Raw genomic sequence first — 21,494 nt, forward strand, 5'->3', positions numbered from 1 at the left:
AAGTGACAAAATACTTGGAAGAAAATGACGACAAACAGACAACAATCAAAGATCTAGTAGACCACATGAAAAGTCTTTCTGGAGACGACGCATATTCCCATCAACACATGAAAATCAAATTGAAGGAGCATTATGGTATGTCCATTGTAATATCTGAATTGAACGGCAAAGAAAATGTAATCACATTTCGTCAGAATGCCGCAACCATATTGCATAATTTCTATAAGGAATCACAAGTTCTAAAGTCCGACGAAGAGAATAAAAAAGTTTCTGATAAAAACAACGGCAACACTTATGAAGAATGATATACGAAACATGCCGGTAGATAAAGCATTCTATTCAAGTGTTCAAGATATTCTGTCAAAAGAGGGTCATTTTCCAGACAGTTTATCATCATTTCTGAAAATTATAACTTCTTAGAATGCCTCATCTACCAAAGTTAATTCAATTTGACAAGCTATCATACAAGCCACAAGACTAAGACTAGTGACAGAACCTCTTCAAATTGGACTTGCAGTGCAACTGCATAATATGTTTGGATCCATGTAAAACTTATACGGTACCAATTTTAATGCACCAGATGCGCATTTCGACAAATAATGTCTCTTCAGTGATGCTCAACCGAAATGTTTGAAATCCGAAATGTTTCTAATAAATACACTAAACAGCATGGGATGTTGTTCATCATACTCTGATATCTCACTTGTAACTCAACAGCTGATACTCAAATTTTGGTTGACCATTAGAATTGCTTTAGTTAAGCATTGTAAACCAAAAACAAAAAACGAGGAAAAATAAAAAAAAACATTAATTTTCAACTCAAATTTTGTCCATGCCCTTTAAGTAGAAAGTCTCTGTTGAATTTTACAGTATATGCTTTTGGATGTTGTTGGTATATCCTCTTGCGATTGTAACATGAACTGTACAACTTTAATGCTAACAAATGAGTTCTTTCCATTCTTGCTGAAAACCAGCATTCACTTTTTACACATGTATAATAACCACCTCTTTTTAAAATAACTTCCTAGTTTTTTTGTATTGACATTCTCGGCAGCATGATCTTCAGTTGAAATCAGCCTCGTGATCGGTTGCAAAAAATTAAGTCTACTCTCATGTTTTCTATAGGTAAACTCTGTAGTATAAGTCATAAAGATGCATATTTGTGTATATCTAAATGATTTCTAGAAAAGGGAGTAAAGTGTTTCAGATTCCTTTTTATTATGCTGGTGTATTTTGACACGAACATTTGTGGACTTGTTACTTGGTATGTATTTTTTTCTATTTTTTTTTTGTTCAGTTGTTTGTTTCGTCTTCCCTTCCTTGCTTGACAAGTATCAAACTATAGATTAATTTCATTTTAATTGTATTCTAAAAATATGTCATGCACTGATTAATTAGAACACAGTAGTTAGGGTTAGAAATGTAGTTGTGAATGATAAGCTTGGGAGTTTCCATTCATTTCTATTGCATTTGGTCAGCATCCGTCGTGCGTTCACAATTGATCACTTTAACCTTCCGATAACTACCATTAAAATCTTTTTAAATTTTCAAACACTGCCAAAGCTTCACCAAATTTCAAACATCTTTTCTCTACAACCTCACATTTGTTAGAAAAATGAATTGCCAAATTTGTAAATTTCATGATCTTCAGGATGGAGGTTCTGACTACAGGGCGGGACCATAGGTAGTTTTTATGTGTAAAACGTTTCAAAAGCATCTTCTTTAATGCTATTGATACTAAAATTAAGACTAAATAGATATTTAAAAGGAGCAGATGACCCTTTAACAAATTGTAAATTTCATGATCCAAGGAGTAGCGCTTTGGTCCCCGGGACAGACTGGCCTAAAATTATTATAATTATCATTGTATTTACTATTGTATTTACCAACGTCATATGCAATTTATATATTTTTTAACCGAGGCACGCTACTGATGAACAAGTTGATGTTACAGGGGTTTCAACAGTCTCGTTTAAAGTCAGCATTTCGCAAATTCTATTTCCGTTATAATGATCTAGTTTGCCAGTACAACCTGTTAGTGGGTCAAATACTGTCTCATGTGTTTCATACCAATGGTTAGACCGTTCTTTACACTCTGATTTTAACTGCAAATTACTCCGTTTACCTGATTGAGATAAAGGGATCATGGCGGTTGTGATCGTTTGACAGGAGATGCTTACTCCTCCTAAACACCTCATCCGACCTCCAGTATATCCAGGAGTCCGTGCTTACCCAACTCTTTATTTTGTATTCCTTATAGGAGTTGAGATTGATCACTGTTCGTATTGTTTATATGAGTTTGAGATTTTTTCGCTATCTTCACGTTTTCGTTTCGCCCATTGCCAGGTATAATCCTCGACAGAATCAATTATAAAGATAAAAGTCTGCTATTAAATCAGAGACAGGGATTTTCTGAATTTAGGACCTTTTACAATAAGCGATTTCATGTCCTCTTTTTAACTATACCGACATCGCCATAAGAAATATAAATAAAAAATAAAACACTTATTATGAACGTACGAAGGAAAACATGAATAATGTCTTCAAAATAAATCACAAATCAGTTTTGGTAATTAGTCAAAATCTGAATTATTAGTATGTAGGTAAATTCTTCTTTTGACAATTATTAAGTAAAAATACAATTTTTATCATATTGTCCACATTAATTTTACAAATTACACTTTTGAGCATGTATATCCCCACGTTAAATAAGTTTTTAAGTCCTTCTGCCGGATGAAATGTCGATACTTGTCCCAAGATTTCCTTTTTCACAGTACAGAGTTGTCTTCCTTTAACAAATCACATGTGAGTCTAGTGAATCAAATTTTTTTTTACTAAAATTGAAAAAAAACTGCATGCATTTGCCATGATTATTCATATTTCTATATTGTAAAAGCAGAAATGACATGCACCTTATGTTACACATATAATTCACTGAGTATGACGTATATGTTTTGACGCAATTTCAGTCTTCAAAACAATGCAGTGTGATTCTGAATCAGTCATTTAGAATTTTACGTCAGACCATAGCCCTTTAATCATTCCGCCACCTTGAACATGCTGTAACAATTTCTGGACATTATCATAACATTGGAAGGCAGAAAATGTTGTGGACCAGACCAAGAATCGAACATCGAACTTAAAGGTCTTCACATTCAAAACCCTATAACCTTGCAAGGTGAAGATAACGAACAGTGATCAATCTCATAACTCCTATAAGCAATACAAAATAGATAGTTGGGCAAACATGGACCCCTGGACACACCAGATATATCTTGTATCTTTATCCCTATAACCCGGGATCTTTATCCCTATAACATGGGATCTTTATCCCCTATAACCCATGATCTTTATCCTATAACCTGGGATCTTTATCCCCTATAACCCAGGATCTGTATCCTATAACCTGGGATCTTTATCCCTATAACCCAGGATCTGTATCCTATAACCTGGGATCTTTATCCCTATAACCTGGGATCTTTATCCCCTATAACCTGGGATCTTTATCCCCTATAGCCCAGGATCTTTATCCCTATAACCTGGGATCTTTATCCCCTATAACCCAGGATCTGTATCCTATAACCTGGGATCTTTATCCCTATAACCCAGGATCTGTATCTTATAACCTGGGATCTTTATCCCTATAACCTGGGATCTTTATCCCTATAACCTGGGATCTTTATCCCCTATAGCCCAGGATCTTTATCCCTATAACCTGGGATCTTTATCCTATAACCTGGGATCTTTATCCCCTATAGCCCAGGATCTTTATCCCTATAACCTGGGATCTTTATCCCTATAACCTGGGATCTTTATCTTCTATAACCCAGGATCTGTATCCTATAACCTGGGATCTTTATCCCTATAACCTGGGATCTTTATCTTCTATAACCCAGGATCTGTATCCTATAACCTGGGATCTTTATCCCTATAACCTGGGATCTTTATCCCCTATAACCTGGGATCTTTATCTTCTATAACACGGGATCTTTATCCCCTATAACGTCTACCTTTATCCCCAGCAGGTGTTAGTTCTAGGGTCTGGTTTAATACCCCAAATGTATAAAGGAACTAAATGCAATGGATCAGAACAGGATTTGAAGCTGGGTCCCGTGAATCTAAGTCTGATTACAACCATTTCCTCAACCTTACACCCCTGACGAGTGTAAAGAGAAATTATAGTTTTAATCAGACTGTATGAATCTTTAATCAGGCGTTCTACAAACTGAGCTATCTGGCTATCAGCAATCAAAGCGGACTTCACCCACTGTACAACACTAGTAGTCTTCCATATCAACAAGAGTTCTGATACAGAGATATCATGAGTCAACCTTGATCACTCCCATACAGCCAGAAATCAGCAAGGCTTACATTTACATGTATCGTTTATTCTAATCCATAAAAACATGTACATGTTGACTCTGACAACGGCTAAACAATAACGAGAAGTTCGCAGCCTGAATGTAAAATTCATTTCAGACGCGTGGATGGATTTACCAGCCTCAAATAAAAGATTATAATATTTACATGTATCTCTCTGTTTACTTTTCTATCTAGTTATCTTAATATCTTTTTACTATGTATCTATCTAGTTCTCTATCTGTATATTTTACATTCCGGAAGTGTCGACACTAATTATGTATTTGAATAATCAAGAACATCTGGAGTTGTTGGTACTAAGAAAGTAATTATAAATTGAAAACCATAGATAACGAGATTCTTCCATGATTTGGAGTACACTGTCCCGTACATCAGAGGTAATCAAAGTTTACTATAACAGCCCAGTGTATCACATTCTTTTTGTGAAGAGATGACACGATAGAATATAGTTCGACGTTTTTAAAAGTTATAAACAGATGCAGTAGGTACTATAGGATTAAACATTCTTTTTGAAGAATTTATCGATGTGTAAACTCCGGCCATTTTACTCACAAACTGAATAAAAGTGCGAAGCACTTTTATGTTAAGTTTGTGAGTAAAATGGCCGGAGTTTACACATCGATAAATTCTTCAAAAAGAATGTTTGATTCTTATAATTCCAATTCATTCACTTCATTAACAATTGCAAAAATTTGAATAGTTTCCCCGCACTATGTTATTTGTTTTCAGGCGTGTATGAATACATCGCGTTTTCGGATTTATTGATGTATAAACTCTTGTTCAGCTTTATTTTTGTCCAATCAAAACACTTGTAATAAATAACATTGGAATTACAGTATCATGAAGATCCTTCCAGAAAATCAAATCTGACATCAACTGATTTTTTAGACGTTTCGTCAATACCCTCGACAGTTATCTTCGTTCCTCCAAATTGGATTCTTGCTTTTACTCTCCTACCAGTTCCACCACTAGTGTTCGGCATTGGAACAGTCAAAGACCCGATTTCCTTACATCCCTCGTCGTCTATGTATTGTGGGTAGGTATGATCACACGTAAAAACTCTGAACTTCACGGACGTCTGGTCTTCATAAATTGGATTATATGTTTCCTCTGTCCATTCCTTATAATGTACCAATTTCCCACTTTCCACGTGGATGTCGAATTTGTCTTTGCAGTATTCTTTTCCATTCATGACTGTTTTCTTTGATTCAGGATGAGTGCCCTCAATGAATTTTGTGTTAGTAGCCACGCCGTATGTGTATTTCACCACCCTGGCTGCAATCATTTCTGGGTCGTGACCAAACATAACAGCACCTTTTAGAACAGCTAGACCACAGTCCGGAGGAACCACAACGCTACAGTTTGGAAAGGAGTGTTTTATCCTCTCTTGCAGAAAATGACATTCGGAGAACCCTCCCACCATAAGAATGATGTTGGTTCCCATTGCGGTCTCCGACACCAACATTTCCTCAACTTTCACAACGATTTTGTCTATAACTTCGCTGAAAAAAGTGAAATATTTATCAATCGTGATATGAACTTTATCTCGTTTCCATTCCACGATTTTCTCAAGCCCTCTAGATTTTGTCAATTTACTAATATCATCATCTGCTATATTCAGAAAAGACTGTGGAACCTGCATCCGTACGCTCTTGCACAAACTTGTCTGTTTTTCTCTTTTCTTTCTTTCGAAAAACCGGAACAGGTCGATGTAGTCCCCAGTGTATTTCGCGCGGAAGCCCTCAAAGATTGGTTTGGACACAATTTCCTCCAGCAGTTGTTTAAACTCTCCGTCCACATAAATCCCTCCCCAGTCACCACCTTGGACGCGACCTATCTCCTGTAGTTTTCCGTCCTCCCGCACTTCCTGTATCGCCATATCAATTGTGCCACCTGAAATTTATGTACACCATCAGTAATGAAAAAGTGAAGATAACTAACAGTGATCAATATCCCATCTCCTATAAAGAATATAAAATTAAGAGTAGGACAAACACGGAATCCTGTACACACCAGAGGTGGGAGCAGGTGCCTAGGAGGAGTAAACATTCCCTGTTGACCGGTCATGACCTGGATTTCTCCAGAGGAAAATCTTAACTTAAGTTTCAGTTTTCTTTTATTTGAGCAATCAAAATTTGAGCAAACTCTCAGATTTGCAAGTCCAAGTTTCTTTCGAGGAATCCGGCCCAGACAAACAGAGTAATACATTTCCAGCTGATATCAGGCGAGGTATTTTCTTATCAAAATGTATCCGTCATCCGTCGTCGTCATCGGTCGTTCGTTATCATTGTTGTGAATTTTTCAGATTTGTGATCTTTACAGAATTGGGTGAATTTAAATCTACCTGGAATAACGCATTCTTGGTAAAATGGGTTCGGGTTTGCTGAAATGAATGAGTATTACTCCTCCTTTAACGGAGAGGTCATTAAGAAAGAATGAGAAAAGGCTGAGAGTTTTAAAACAGTCTTTCCCTCAAGGTAAATCCGACATGTATAAAATACCTTTTGTAGTATAAAGTTTCAGTTCTGTTTAAACTTAGCCCTGGGCTAGGGTGGGACATAATTAGGGTTCAAATTTAAAAATTAAATATCACGAAAATCATTTTAGAATTCTACTGAACCCAAATAGTACAACACACCTAACTGATAAGCAAGCATCGTAATGTAGAGTAGAGTCAATGTCTGCACATTGTTTCCCGGGGTCAGAGTAGAGTCATAATAGAGATTTAGATTTTACATTGGAATATGGAATTGGTATAGAACCATAAGGGCGCAATTCATTGGAATATTGAACTTTGTTCATACCATGACCCCAGGGGTCAGGGGTTTACAATAAAGCTTCAAAGTTTTTGAAAGGATTTGTTTTAAATCTTGATATGTTGTGTAGTACAATGTACTAGATATTATTAACATATGTGATCTAATTTCAGAAAAATGGAAAAGATGGTCAATTTCAGAAAGGTGTATGGTGGAATTTAATCAAAATGTGATGTAATAAACTTTACACTTCCTAGAAATGGAATTATCTAGTATATTAGTGTTAGAGTTACATTGTATATAGACTGTGTAGTATGTAAAAGCAGCATTCTGCAGAATTACAATGGATATTACAGTACTGGGATCTGGACTTAATCGCTGATTTCGACAGCTCTATAAATAGGGTCATTCTCGGGTGTGAATTCAGTGGTGAACAGTGGACACTGTTCTGTGAACTTAAAGTCAATATTTTCATTGGCGTATTTACTGTAAATAATTGTGAATAAATCATTAAATCTTTAAAATTCTGATATGAAGTTTTCCTAGACTTAAGGTTATTCTAATCCATACCAACAGCAATAAGAGTGTTTTCTGTCGAATTAGTAATATGCAAGTAGTTTTTGTGTGATACATTGAATCTTCATTCCATCACACAATGAATGCAGAGTGGGTCAATTTTAAGGACTTTAGAATTTACGCTTTTCTATCAATTTATGTACTAGTATGTGATAGATACATGAAAGGTTTAGATAACGAACAGTGATCAATCTCATAACTCCTATAAGCAATACAAAATAGAGAGTTGGGCAAACACGGACCCCTAGACACACCAGAGGTGGGATCAGGGGCCAAAGAGGTGTAAGCATCCCCCGTCGACCGGTCACACCCGCCGTAATCCCTATATCTTGATCAGGTAAACGGAGTCAGAATCAGTGTGCCAAGAACGACCTAACAATCGGTATGAAACACGTCAGACAGCATTTGACCCAATGGTAGGTTGTATTGGCAAACTAGATCGTCATAACGACCATAGAATTTGCGAAATGCTGACTTTAAACGAGACTGTTGAAACCCCTGCAGCATCAACTTGTTGCATTTTTTTTTAAGTAAATCATGATGCACTGGATTAAAGCTGGTCACAACAGAAATCCAAAGACTCAAGATAGTTACGGAAATCTTATAGAACCTTTCCAGCTATAGATTACAGTTTGTTAAAATGATATCCAAGCATAGAAGCACCCGGAGACATGCAGTGTATTTAGATGTCAAATAGCAGGACTTTTCCCGGGGACACGCAGAATAGTTAGATGTCAAATAGCAGGACTTTTCCCGGGGACATGCAGAATAGTTAGATGTCAAATAGCAGAACTTTGCCCGGATACATGCAGTGTATTTAGATGTCAATAACCAGGACTTTTCCCGGGGACATGCAGTGTATTTAGATGTCAATTAGCAGGACTTTTCCCGGGGACATGTAGTGTATTTAGATGTCAATTAGTAGGACTTTGCCCGGGGACATACAGTGTATATAGATGTATGTTAGCAGGACTTTGTTTATTGCTGAGTACATGTATCTATTGCCCTAAAGTAAAATTTTTGTAAAAGCAAGCTGACTCAGGTAAGCATTGTGGTCCCTGGGCATCTTGTTTGAATATAAACACCCATCGCCATATCACATTCACATCATTCAAACTAATATTTGAAAAAACAAACCTCCGGCATCCAACACTATAAACCTTCGTCCCGGCTTCATTGCATCCAAACACTCGTTGTTGCCCTTCTCTATGTGAAGCCATTTGCAGTATATGGCTGCAGCCTCTGGTTCTAAGCAGAGAAGCAGAGAAGCTCTTGGAATCCCAGCCTAACATCAAATACATGTTTGATATTTCATCACAAAAGAACTCTTAACAAATATCCAAATACTGTATACATATATTCAAATATGTTCTTGGTTTACAACGGGTTCCTTTCTAAATCTATTTTCACACAATTTAAATTCACGACTTTCATGTTCATACAAAAAAAAATGTTATGATTATGTTATGGAGCAAGTGATAGAGCGGGGAGAAGTGGAAAGAGAAGATAGAGAATTGAAAAGTAGCGATATATACATCAAAAGACACATCACGTTTACAAAGAATACAAAATTATATGATTTTGCCTTTCTTATGCATATAATAATTCTTTGTAATAGATCGCCAAAATATTCAGCATTTCTCAAATTCAATGGTCGTTATTGCGATCTAGTTTGCCAATACAACCTATCATTGGGTTAAATGCTACCGAGTATCATACCGATTGTTAGACCGTTCTTGACACATTGATTCTCACTACGGATTACTCCGTTTACCTGACCAAGATATAGGGATCACAGCGGATGTGACCGGTCAACAGGTGATGTTTACTCCTCCTAGGCTCCTGATCCTATCTCTGGTATATTCAGGGGCCCATGCTTCTCCAACTCTCTATTTTGTATTGCTTATAGGAGTTATGAGATTGATCACTGTTCGTTATCTTCATCTTTTCATAAAACGGATTTATTTCTAAGCCCCTATTGCAAAACATATCGTTATTTATTTAGGTAGTCACGATTGTATGAAAATGTAGGGCATACCTTTTCTGCAGCTTCTTGCATGAACTGTTTGGCAGGTTCATCCCATATAGCAGGAACTGTCAGAACCCACATTATTGAGATACTTTCGTCATGAGACATGAAATGCTTCTTCAAATCCCTCTTCTCTAAATTCTTCTCGAAATGGTCCTTGAGATATCTGATGGAGTGAGTAAAAATATCGATGGCTAACATCTCCTTGTTTTTCATGTCCTTCAGAATTGTCCTCCTGGTTAGTTTCTGAAAACAAATATATCTGAGAAATTTTCAAAATAAACAAGTTGGTTGTTCTATATCGTTCAAAGTCCTGCTTGACATTTTTTACTCGTATGGAGACGTCACCATTTCCGGTGAAGGACTGCCTTTGAGCAGAGAGGACTCTTAATTCTGCCACACCTGCTATGACGCGGCGTCTTGGTTTCTGTGGCTTCATCCGTAGGAACAGGTCTTACAGGGGAGTACTGAGGACAAATTATAACCAAGATCCACACAGGATTCAAAATAAATCGCAAAAGATAATTTGCAAATGCATATTCTAGGATTACAGAAAACACACACAACGGAAAGACTTTAACAATGACGGCTCGCTCATTCTTTTCTTTCGTTTCAGCTTTTGTCCGCTGAAAATCCGTCATCATAAATACATATTTAAGATGTTGACAAGAATGTATATACCAGATATACAAATCTTTTAACACATCGGCTCAATGTTTGTATTGTACTTACCAGTTTCCCGTCTTTGTCGTAAAGCATCATTTTAAACCGGTGGAAGTAATAATTGTCTTTCCTTTCTTCTTCCGTCATTTTACCATACATGTTTTCAGCATCAAACCCAAAGCTGACGAATTTTTGGTCTTTGTCAAGCAGCAGGGCCGTCGGAGTCTTTTCAGACAGTAAATTCCCAGAATTCCAATTGTATGTATTTATTTCCCCGATGTGTCTCTCTCTGTCGTTCAAAAAATCGGAGCGGAAGGAAAAAGCATATCCAGAATAAGTTGTTCCAAAATCTATTGCCACCACAACAGGGGTCATTTTAGCTGTTGACATCTGCAGACAAAACATATACGTTTAACAGAGTTCAACTTGAAATGAATTCTCAAATTCATGTCTTGTCAATCCACCATACTTTTGTTTAGATGACCTACTTTACTGTGCCCATATGGTTATTGGTATTCCAGCCAATGAGAGACCCTGGCCGCAATTTCAAGGTCCTTGCTAGTTTTTAAAAAAAAAAATACTATTTGTTAATAGTTAGTGAGTTCTTAGACAGAATACCCTGTCTTAACAAATGTGTTACTGTTACATTTCAGCAAATCTAAAGCTTTTGGACTGTTTGATACAACACCTTTACCTGCAAATAAATAAGCTATTAAAAATCTTTTAAATCGTTTCTTTAATTATAAACAATAAATAAATGAGAAAGATATTTTATCAAAATCAGATATTCAAACTTATATAAAAGAGGAGAATGGAAGTTGGTAAAAGTTTGTTTAGCTCTTGCGAGTTTTTCTTCTAATTCATACATTCTCAACTACCTATTTCAATACCATGTATTTTAAAACACAATTTTCTGTACTTGAAAGTTTTTGTGCAGTACAATCAACATACATCGTGTTTTCTTTAAGTTAATCCTAAGTTTATTACTTTCCATTCATTTCATAGAGTTTTTAAAAAGGTCATCGGGCAGCCATTGTTCAATAGCATCAATAGATTTATGCAAACTATCCTTTGATTTATCATCTGCATATGTAGAAACATGTAAGTGCTCCAGACATTCGGGATAATCATTAACAAATAAAATGAAGAACAATGGACCCAATATTGACCCCTGTAGTACTCCTATAGTAACATCTTTCTCATTAGACAAGACACCATTTCATCTAGCACATTGCGATCTTCCGTTAAGATAAAACTGAAACCATTCAAAAGAGTGTATGCGGTCAAAGCCGTATTGCCATTTATAATTGATTAATGTTATAGGAACAGTTTGTTAGATATAGTATACTATGTAATGACAAAAAAAATTATTTTTATCAGCTATATTTACTTATTTTATTATATCTACTGAATGTAACGGAATTGTACACCAAAGAGACTTAAAATGAATAAAGGATCCATGTTCGTCCTGCTACTTCTATTTTGTACAGGATTTGTGAGATTATCAAACAGTCATCAATTTCATCAATCGTATAAAAATCAAAAACATGGTAATTACAGACAGCAAGAAACACAAAAAATGGAAATATGTCTGGTGTAGTCGCCGATGCGATGTATGAAAAAATGAAGATAAAGAACAGTGATCAGTCTCGTAAAAATGGTAAAAATAAATAATGGTAAGAAATACAAGGTCTTTCCATAAGGAATCTTTATACAACACATAAAATCCCTACCTTAGACAGTTCTGAGGATATTGTCTAAGTTAACTTTTTGTAAAAGTCAGTCAAAGTTCAAGATCAAGGTTACAACGTCAAAATCGTTGGTACCAAAAAGAATGGTCTTGTCACAAGGAATGCATATATGAACTGTAAAAGATGTAACACTCACTATTCAAAAGTTATAAGCAGGTAAAACTTTAGATTAAAATTTGAAATTTGAGTCAACTCCAAGGTCAAGGTCACATGGTCAAATATCATGACATCAAATGAGCTTCTTGCCATAAAGAATCTTCACACAAAATATGAAAAACCTACAGATATCAAGAGATATTGCCTAGGTTAGATTTTCTTGAAAGCAGGTCAAACTTAAAGGCAAAGGTCACAAGATCAAAAACTTTGATACCAAAAGAAAAGTCCTGCCACAAGAAATACACATATGAAATATGAGAGCTTTATCGCTCGTCATTCAAAGGTTATGAGCAACATTCAAGTTTCAGACATACAGGACAAAACCAATATGCCCCCACCCCAACCCTACACATACAGTCTTCAGTCCTGATGCAATTTAAATCTACGCTATGTCAGGAAGTCGCCATGTAAATTCTAAGTTTTCTGGCATAGTGGTACTTAAGTAGATATCTAAACGACCTCATCCTATTTTTTTCTTTTATTGATTATCTTTGTTTTGATTTTTGAGAGGGTCCATGAGTCCATGACCCTTCATTTGAACAAACTTGAATCCCATTAACCCAAGGATTATTTGTGCCAAGTTTGATGAATAATGGCTCATAGATTCTGGAGAAGATAAAAATGTAAGTCAACGACCACGACGACAACAAAGACAAACTTCGATCAGAACCGTTAACAGTTATTGGCTCAGGTGAGCTAAAATCGAGACCATGTTCAATGACAAACTTCAATGATGTTCTGTAGTCTTAATTGTATCGATATCTTGAATTAACAAGAGGCCAATAGGCCTTAACGGCCACCTGAGCCCATGCATGGACCTGTCTGAAAGGTTCTTATTTGTATAATCCCCCAAAGCCTTTACAATTGAAATATTTGGTAGACTGCATTATATAATCTCTTTACAAAAGTATTCTGTGTTCAATATCTCAATATATTTTGGCAGATTAATAGACGGAATTTCAGACCACAACCCCCCTCCCCCCTTCCAGTAAAGTCTTTCCCCAAAAGTATTACTCGGGTTGGCAGCATCTTGATCACCTCATCTTTCATCTTTTTATTGATCTAGTTTTCATATAACATCAAAAGAACTAGACAGAAGATTTTATGCATTATAAACATTAACTCTTTTTGATCACCCCCCCCCCCCCTCCCCTATCCTGAAACCCTGCAACCTGGTTTACAAAATAAACAATTTTGTTAGATCATGAAATTTACAATTTTGTTAGAGGCTTCCTTGCCCATCATTACTATATGCTCAGTTTGTCTGTTATTTACCTAGTAGTAGAGACGGTTTTTAAAGGAATAATGCATTTTCACTGTATGACTTTTATGACCACGCCCTAACACAGGAGCCCCTGCCCCGGGGGTCATGAAATTTACAATTTTGGTAGAGGCTTTCTGGCTCATCATTACCATATATTCAGTTAGTCTGCTATATGCGTAGGAGTAGAGAAGATTATTTAAAAATTGCATAAATTTGACAGTTTTTACCCCAACATTAAGGCTCCTTGGGATGGTGGGTCATGAAATTTACATTTTCTGGTTCCCTTCTCCTACAGATGTTACATATCAAATTGGGTAAAGATTGGTCCAGTAGTTTTTGAGAGGTTATTAACGCTGGACGGGCGATGGACAAGAGACGACGACTGACGCAGATCAATAGCATTAGGTCATCTGAGTGACCCAGGTGACCTAAAAATGTTTATTATAAATGGTATTTATAAGATGTTATACCGAATTCATTTACGACTTTAAACTGTATCGGAAAACAGTTACGTAATCTATACTCCGAAAACGGCTCAAGTAGCAAGGTATTAGCATTTTACAAGGAGACAAATTAGAGAGAAAATTAGTGAATCTTTTATATTCACCTTTAGATGAATATTTATAGGATTTCCAGCTGCATTCTAGAAATGAGTTTGAAACATTCAAGAATAATCACCCTTTCATTTTATTTGTAAAAGAATATTAACAAAATAAAATCCACAGATCAGAGAGAAACGCACATGAATGCAACTGCAAGACTGCAGTTTTAACACTTGAATAATTATATCCTACAATTTCATAAAATTGTTAAATGAAACTTAAAAAGTAACGAGAGGCCCATAAGCAACGTCGCTCACCTGAGCAGCAGGTCCTAGCAATAAACAAACTTTAGCAAAACTATCATTATACCAGTACTTTGATTCAGAAAACAATTTAAAGGTAACAAAAAAAAATCATTATTTGATTATTATATCCCCTTGTAGAGGCCCAATGACCCTTCATTTAAACAGATTTAACCTAAGAATGCGTTGTGCCAAGTTTGGTTGAAATTGGCCCAGTGGTTTTGGAGAAGAAGATTTTTAAAAGTTATCAATGCATTTTTACTATTTCGCTGTTAGTGTGGCCTTTCATTTTTAACCTTGAATCCTCATTACCCCCAGGTAGTTTTGTGCCAAGTTTGGTTGAAATTGGTCCACTGGTTCTGGAGAAGAAGTCGAAAATGTGGAAAGGTTACACACGGACAGACAACGAACAAGAAGTGATCAGAAAAGTTCAGTTGAGTGAACTAAAAACGTTTTAGGAATGCATACTAAAAATCAAAACTTTTCCAGAATATTCTTCGTATAGGAATAAAATATGATGACGTTGTCCATCTGTCAGATTCAAAATAAATTCATATATGGAGAAATTTTGTAAACGAATATGTATAAATCAAAGTACTGACAGTACAGCTGGGACTGAGTTGCACCGCCTGGAATAAGTACGATTATATCATGTTCACATTTATTAATCCACCAATGACCTGAGAACAGTTGGGGGAAAGTTACTCTCAAAAACATCTAATTCAATTGAAAAATCCCACTTCCCCCTAATGAGGTGTAAAGAACCATGTCTAGCGAGAGAGCGAGTTGATTCCTTAGTAGCGGCAATTTGGAATCAAGGGTAGGCAATCAACAGAGTTGTAGAATTTAAGTTTACTCCACTATTTGTATGAACAGTTCAATTGGAGAGAGACAATTTTGATTCCTCGAACGATAAATACTTATTCATTTAATTAGCAAATTCTGAGTTGCCTAAATAGGTGCTGTTTTAAAAGCACGAACTATTCTGATTTTACATTCTAAATACGTATGTGATTGTTTTATATAACATTCGACTGAATGAAACGACGTTTGTTGAATCAATATATATTTCCAAAAATCCCAATCAAGGGAAATCGGAAATTAACGATCCATTAAGGATATAAAAGAAATGAATAGCCAGAAAAGGATTAATTTCAGAATGGAAAGAATATGTATGGGAATGGTCCGCGCCGTAAACGTAACCGGAATGAAAAGAAGGCGGAAAATCTACTATATAGTAGGTTTTCCGTGGGGGTCATCTGGCTATAAAGGGGGGGGGTCCTACTATATAGCCACATTTCCGTGGGAGAAGATCTACTATATAGCCATTTTTCCGGGGGGAAAACTACTATATAGCCATTTTCCCGGGGGAAAGATGGCTAAGGGGAAAGGCTAGTATACAACACCGGTATTTCAGTTATATGCGGAATGCGTAGTTGATCAAAGTTAGAATTGATCCCTCCTCCTTTTAAATGAGCCATATTTCGTCATAGATGTATGATTTGTAGTCCTACACAAAGTCGGAAAGATGATGATAATAGATTGAAAATCCCTGGTCGGATCCGCCCCTAATAGTAAAATCACCCAAACACATAAAGATCTTCCTGAGAATGTGCTGTATTACATGTACACATGTGAAACACTGTTTACTATTGAATAAATATAGGCATTTGTTTTGACAATATTGACGATTTCGAAATCGAAAGTAGATTTAACAAGCACCATAGTCTGGTTAAAGTGAATGAATCTAGGTAAACATTTTCCATCCATCTTTTGCTAACTTCTATTATTAGATCAATCAATATCATATTGAATACAGAAAACCAAAATTCTACGTACCTTGGCAATCCCCGACAAGATGTCAGAGTATCTATTTTTAGGTTTAGTATATTTCCGCTGTCGTCTTGTCAAAGTCTACAAAGGGAATTAGCACGTGATACTTGTACATATGACTACAATCGTATAAAATTCAGCAAAATCCGTTCAGATTCCGCGAGACCCTTACCGTCTATCTTTGAATTAAAAGCTATTGAACACACACAAGAGGTGGTATAAGCTTTAACGTATCGATGAATGAATTTTGACAATATAAATAAGAAACGTTTGCTCGCTCCAGAATTACTGCTTACAATTTAATATTGTTTCTTATATGATGGAAAGTTCGTGAGCTATAATTGAATAATGCTTCATCAGTAATTATTGTGAAATCAATTAAAACCCTACTTTCGTTTTCGATAAAGCAAAAACAAGAGTAAAGTGGTGTACCCGCTTTGGCGGATCTAAGCCACGTGCGAATTGCTTTAAATGACACCCGTATATATAGCGGTTATGCTCGTCCGCATTCAGTAGTTGACGTATATTAGATAATTCATTATATTTAAGTTAAAAAATTTAACTAGTAATAGTCATTGATATCATTGATTGAATTATAATTAAAGTATTATATCAATTTATGAAATGTCGATTATTTGAAAAGAAAATAGCTATTTTCAACTAATTAAATTTCGCGATAAAACTTGCTAATAAGGAACTCAAATTCTATTTATGAATTATCGTATCATCAACTTATCAGTTTAACGATCGACGCTGACGTACATTATTATAAGTGGACATAAGAAGACGAGAATGTTTCCTTAACAAGTATCGAAAAAAGAGAGACCATCTATTTAAAACTAATTGCACTGAAACAATTCAGTATACAGCACGATATACTAGAAAACGCAATAGTAATACCATATAACATACTCTATATCTTGATATGGGGATCCTCCAAACTTGTTGAAATACATTTAAACAATTGAGGTCCAACTAGTTAATAATTAAGTGATTGACCCCTCAATCATATTTTCTGCTGAACATATCAAGATGCATTTAGTATTCTGATGGCCAAGTGCCCCGGGGTCATCCCATCCCCCATATTTTTTTATTGTTCAAATATCTTTACCATGGCTGAGATTTGAATGCTTAACACAAATATATTCCGGTTGCATAGAACATAATTTATATTCAATAATTTTGAAGATAAGCGATGTATAATATTGGAAGGACCTCTGGCATTCCGAGGCTCCTTTTTTGTCACAACTGACTATTATTATGATGAAATAACAATATTGTTGAGTGATTATGTCATTTATTGAAACAAATGACGACAGAGAAAAAATACAACATAGTTCAAATTTTTTACAAAATTAATTGGCTGGGACCACTTAATATAAAAAATAGAACTAGATTTGCAACTGCGCAAATAAACATATACATTACACAAATTGATCCCAGCCAATATACAACTAAAACACTAATGACGTCAAAAAGGTGGCGCACAAAAAAGGCCACCAAGCAATGAGACATGCAACGAGGTGCATGTAAGTTGCTGCGCCACCCAAGAAATGCCAGATGAAAAATGATAAAAGTATCCCGATCAAATGATAAATATGGCTAATTGAATATAAGATACAGATGCTGTAATTATCTATAGTAACATAAATTAGACATTAATAAATACTAGGATCCGTAATAAAATATAGCTTATACAAGATAATTTGAGCCGGGGGTAAACCAGTCAAAATGCAAACGTAGTAATGAAAAAACAAAACTAAACAAAGCAGCAGACAACCTCTGACCTGCTTGGAGAAGGGAACTTTTTTAAAATGACACAGAAATTACAACAAAAATGAGCAGCAGACAACTTCTGACCTGCTCCGCATACGAAATGTTATTTACATCTATATGTACAACGCTAATGAGCAGCAGACAAATTCTGACCTGCTCCATATATGAACTGCTACCTACAACTATATATTGAGCAGCAGACAACTTCTGACTTGCTCAATTAAAAATAAAGTCTAATATCTAGGAAATTAACAGGTCTATACAAATATTGAGCAGCAGACAACTTCTGACCTGTCCAGGGTAATATTGTTATTTAAAGAAAAAATAAAACAGATTTGAACAACAGACAACTTATGTGACCTGTTCAAAAAAGGGGTTTGACTCATAAAATAGGGGTGAAATTTGTATATACTGGTAATGATCTGCTGAAATTACATGCCGTGAAAAGGGATTGTTGTTGGGTTTAAATTCAAGAATCTTGACGACAGTCAAATATTGGCCAAACTGCAGTATTTACATGGAAAATGAAGATATGCGGATATATAACTTTTAATGGCATTTGACTGCCATCTACCAAGCTGCTAGATGTAATTTTCAGAGTAGCCTAATTTTGCAGCTTCTGTTGCGGCTCCAATTCGAAAACTGCGACCTTTGTACTGAAGTGGATTGAGATCACAGTATACAAGAGCCAATTTGAGTTGTTGCACTACAAAGGAGTGCATGACTGGGGCTCCAGATTGAAATGAAAACAAAGGACCAGATATATGCCGAAAGGTATTGGTATACAATTGCAGAGCCCGTACAGGGCATATGTTAAGAGTTTTTACTTGGAGATAGCATAATCGTAGCAGGTTGATTATTTTTTAAACTAAATTACATCAGTCTGTGTAAAAATAAAATCGTAAACGATACTGCTATGAATGAAATAATTTTAAAAAATTCGCAGACCAAAGAATGTATTGATGCATTGTGATGTCACAATGCAAGCAAGAAAATGTGACCGTCTTTACTTTTACGAAAAAATGCATAAAACATATTATCCACAATCGTACCATTTAAGTACTTGTATGGACAAAGAAAGTAAAGAGGAGTACAAACTTCTGAATATAAAATAATTTAACGTTCCATTAAATATTTATGCCTTTGTTCTTGATTTTTCCACACCATTTCTTCCTTAAGGTGAAAAAGAAAATTTCCGAAAAAATATTTTACATCTAAAGGAAACCACCAATCACCTCCCAAACGATGATTTGTCTACTGTAAAAAATGGAAGAGTTCTGGTAACCCGGATTTGTCTACTGTATAAAATGTAAGAGTTCTGGGAACCCGGATTTGTCTACTGTATAAAATGAAAGAGTTCTCGGAACCCGGTTTTTCTATAGATTAAAAATACTTCGTTTTTCTATCCCCGTTTTGCCCCACAGTGAAAATAAAAATTCTGAAACTTTATTGCACATTTACAGGTAATCTCGGCTGAGATTCGGCTTGGCTGAATATTGGACTGACGCCTTCACCGTAGAGATTTTGTACACTGTAATTCAGGTCGAGTTTCGTTTTATTCTTGAATGTAAATCAATGTGTGCCAGAAGAAAACAATTTTTACATTCAAGGTATTGTACAAAACCAAATGTGGTTAAATTTTCTGAAATAATGTCAACTACAAGTGCTAAAAAATTGAGAAACCTATGTTTGTTTATAACAAAAATATACGATTTGGTCTGTCCTCCATAACTCGTACGTGTATACAAAATATTCTATTTTGTTTTGGGTTTTTTTCTCTCGCTTCCTTTTTCTCTCTCCTTATTTGAACATGATTATGTTTGTGTTTCTCTTCCCTGTATCCCTTTTTCCATTGGAATGTATCACATGTACTTGACCTCATGTACCACGTATTGTTGGTTTGAGTGAATAAAGAAACTTAAAACCGAATCTCGGAGCAGTCCTTCATAATTCATGTCTGGAAATTTACTTTCAGCTTCGGCCGATTCTAGCTTCTAGATAGTGCACTAAGGTGACACTGCTGTTCGCTTCAAATAAGTTACTTGACTATTAAATAAAATCTGTATCATTATTAATGCTGCATTTGTTACCGTCTAAGTATTAAATTCCATAAAATATACTATTACTAAATTTTCCGTTCAAATGATGAAATTGAAGAGTTCCAATAGTTTGTTTTCTAAATTAGCGATATACAAGACGGTATGTGGAGATACACTGTATCAGTAACTAGATAATACAGACTATAAAAACTCTTCAATTTCAGGAGATAAGATATTGTGCCATGGAGGCCATCATTTAAACGGAAAATTTAGTGACTCTTTTCATTTTAGGATTTTTATACCTAAACGGTAAGCAATGCAAAGTTAATAGTGATATAAAGTTAGTTCAATAGTCAAATCACTTATTTGAAGAGAACAGTAGTGTCACCCAAGTGCACATTAATTGCTAGAACCGGCCGAAGCTGAAAGTAAATTTCCAGACATGAATTATGAAGGACTGCTCCAAGATTCGGTGAAGGTGTCAGTCTAAATATTCAGCCAAGCCGAATCTCAACCGAGATTAATCTACAGGACACTACTAATCATTTTCGGAAAGATTATTGTAGCTATTGTATGAAATATGTTATTATGAGTTCTGGGAATCAGTTTTATAAAGAAAACAACATCGTTTTTATCCCCATTTTGCCCCCGGGTACAATTGAAAATCCCGGAATGTTATTGCACATCTACAGGACACTACCTATCATTTCCTAAAAGATTAATTGGTTGCTGTTTAAAATAAAAGAGGAATTTGAGGAAGAAGAAAGTGTGACAGACGGACGAAGAGACCAGGATAACGACAATATACCCAAACTTTCTTCACAAGTGAAATGTATTCAAAATCGTCGTTTGATCAAATACCTATGTCAGCAAATGTGAGTTTGTATCATTAAAAAAATGTAAAGATGCCTGAGGACTCATGAGGTAAACTAATGCATTTAGTGCTGTTTAATTTTACTTTCTGATATGCTCCTAACATTGAGAATGTATATTCTAATGTTTAGTTTGGGTCCCACTTTCAGGCCCCACGGGGATGATTGGAACAAACCTTAACCTCCACTATAGCAGGAAGCGTTCATATAATAGTAATTTTTCTGGCTCTGTGCATGGTTCTTGAGAAGCTTTTTTTAATTACCCCCACCCTATTTTTGCTTTTTCTTGATTATTTTCCCCTGGAAGGAGGAATTACCCTTCATTTGAACAAACTTGAATCCCTTTCACCCATGGATGGTTTGAGGCAATATTGGTTGAAATTGGTCCACGTGTTCTGGAAAAGTTGAAAAGGTAAAAAGTTTATGCACGACGGACAGAAACAGATATCAATAACTCAACTGAGTGACCCAGGTAACCTAAAACACATCAGGTCTCTTGCACAATAGCAATCTTATATTTTAGTGAAATAAAAGATTGATGTTTCATCCGTTAAC

The 21,494-nt window shown here is 35.6% G+C and overlaps 1 protein-coding gene across 5 annotated transcripts; it reads right to left on the reverse strand.

Moving 5' to 3' along the window:
• Nucleotides 1-5,151: 5,151 nt before the first annotated feature.
• Nucleotides 5,152-16,632, reverse strand: LOC125657604 (heat shock 70 kDa protein 12A-like). Of its 5 annotated transcripts, none has more exons than XM_056149019.1 (7): nt 16,425-16,632; nt 16,259-16,333; nt 10,893-10,962; nt 10,474-10,794; nt 9,751-9,987; nt 8,850-8,997; nt 5,152-6,273 (listed from the first exon to the last, which is right to left on the reverse strand). In XM_056149019.1, exons 4-7 carry the CDS (start codon nt 10,792-10,794, stop codon nt 5,219-5,221), a joined length of 1,761 nt encoding a protein of 586 aa, XP_056004994.1. In that variant the 5' UTR covers nt 10,893-10,962; nt 16,259-16,333; nt 16,425-16,632; the 3' UTR covers nt 5,152-5,218. The 5 variants fall into 5 exon arrangements, with proteins under 5 accessions (XP_056004994.1, XP_056004992.1, XP_056004990.1 ...); XM_056149017.1 differs by having other exon boundaries at nt 10,874-10,962; nt 16,425-16,561; XM_056149015.1 differs by having other exon boundaries at nt 10,474-10,962.
• Nucleotides 16,633-21,494: the final 4,862 nt, after the last annotated feature.

This window comes from Ostrea edulis, chromosome 9, assembly GCF_947568905.1.
Source record: "Ostrea edulis chromosome 9, xbOstEdul1.1, whole genome shotgun sequence".
Lineage (NCBI taxonomy): Eukaryota > Metazoa > Mollusca > Bivalvia > Ostreida > Ostreidae > Ostrea > Ostrea edulis.

Bases quoted from the DNA above. Each gene is read 5' to 3' on its own strand.
- LOC125657604 (XM_056149015.1), bottom strand. From the start codon at position 10,809: ATGTTTTGTCTGCAGATGTCAACAGCTAAAATGACCCCTGTTGTGGTG. The intron at 8,998-9,750 runs GTATGCCCTACA...ATTTGATGTTAG, and splicing joins TGCAAGAAGCTGCAGAAAAG to GCTGGGATTCCAAGAGCTTC. The intron at 6,274-8,849 runs GTTTGTTTTTTC...CATAAATTTCAG, and splicing joins TATAGTGTTGGATGCCGGAG to GTGGCACAATTGATATGGCG.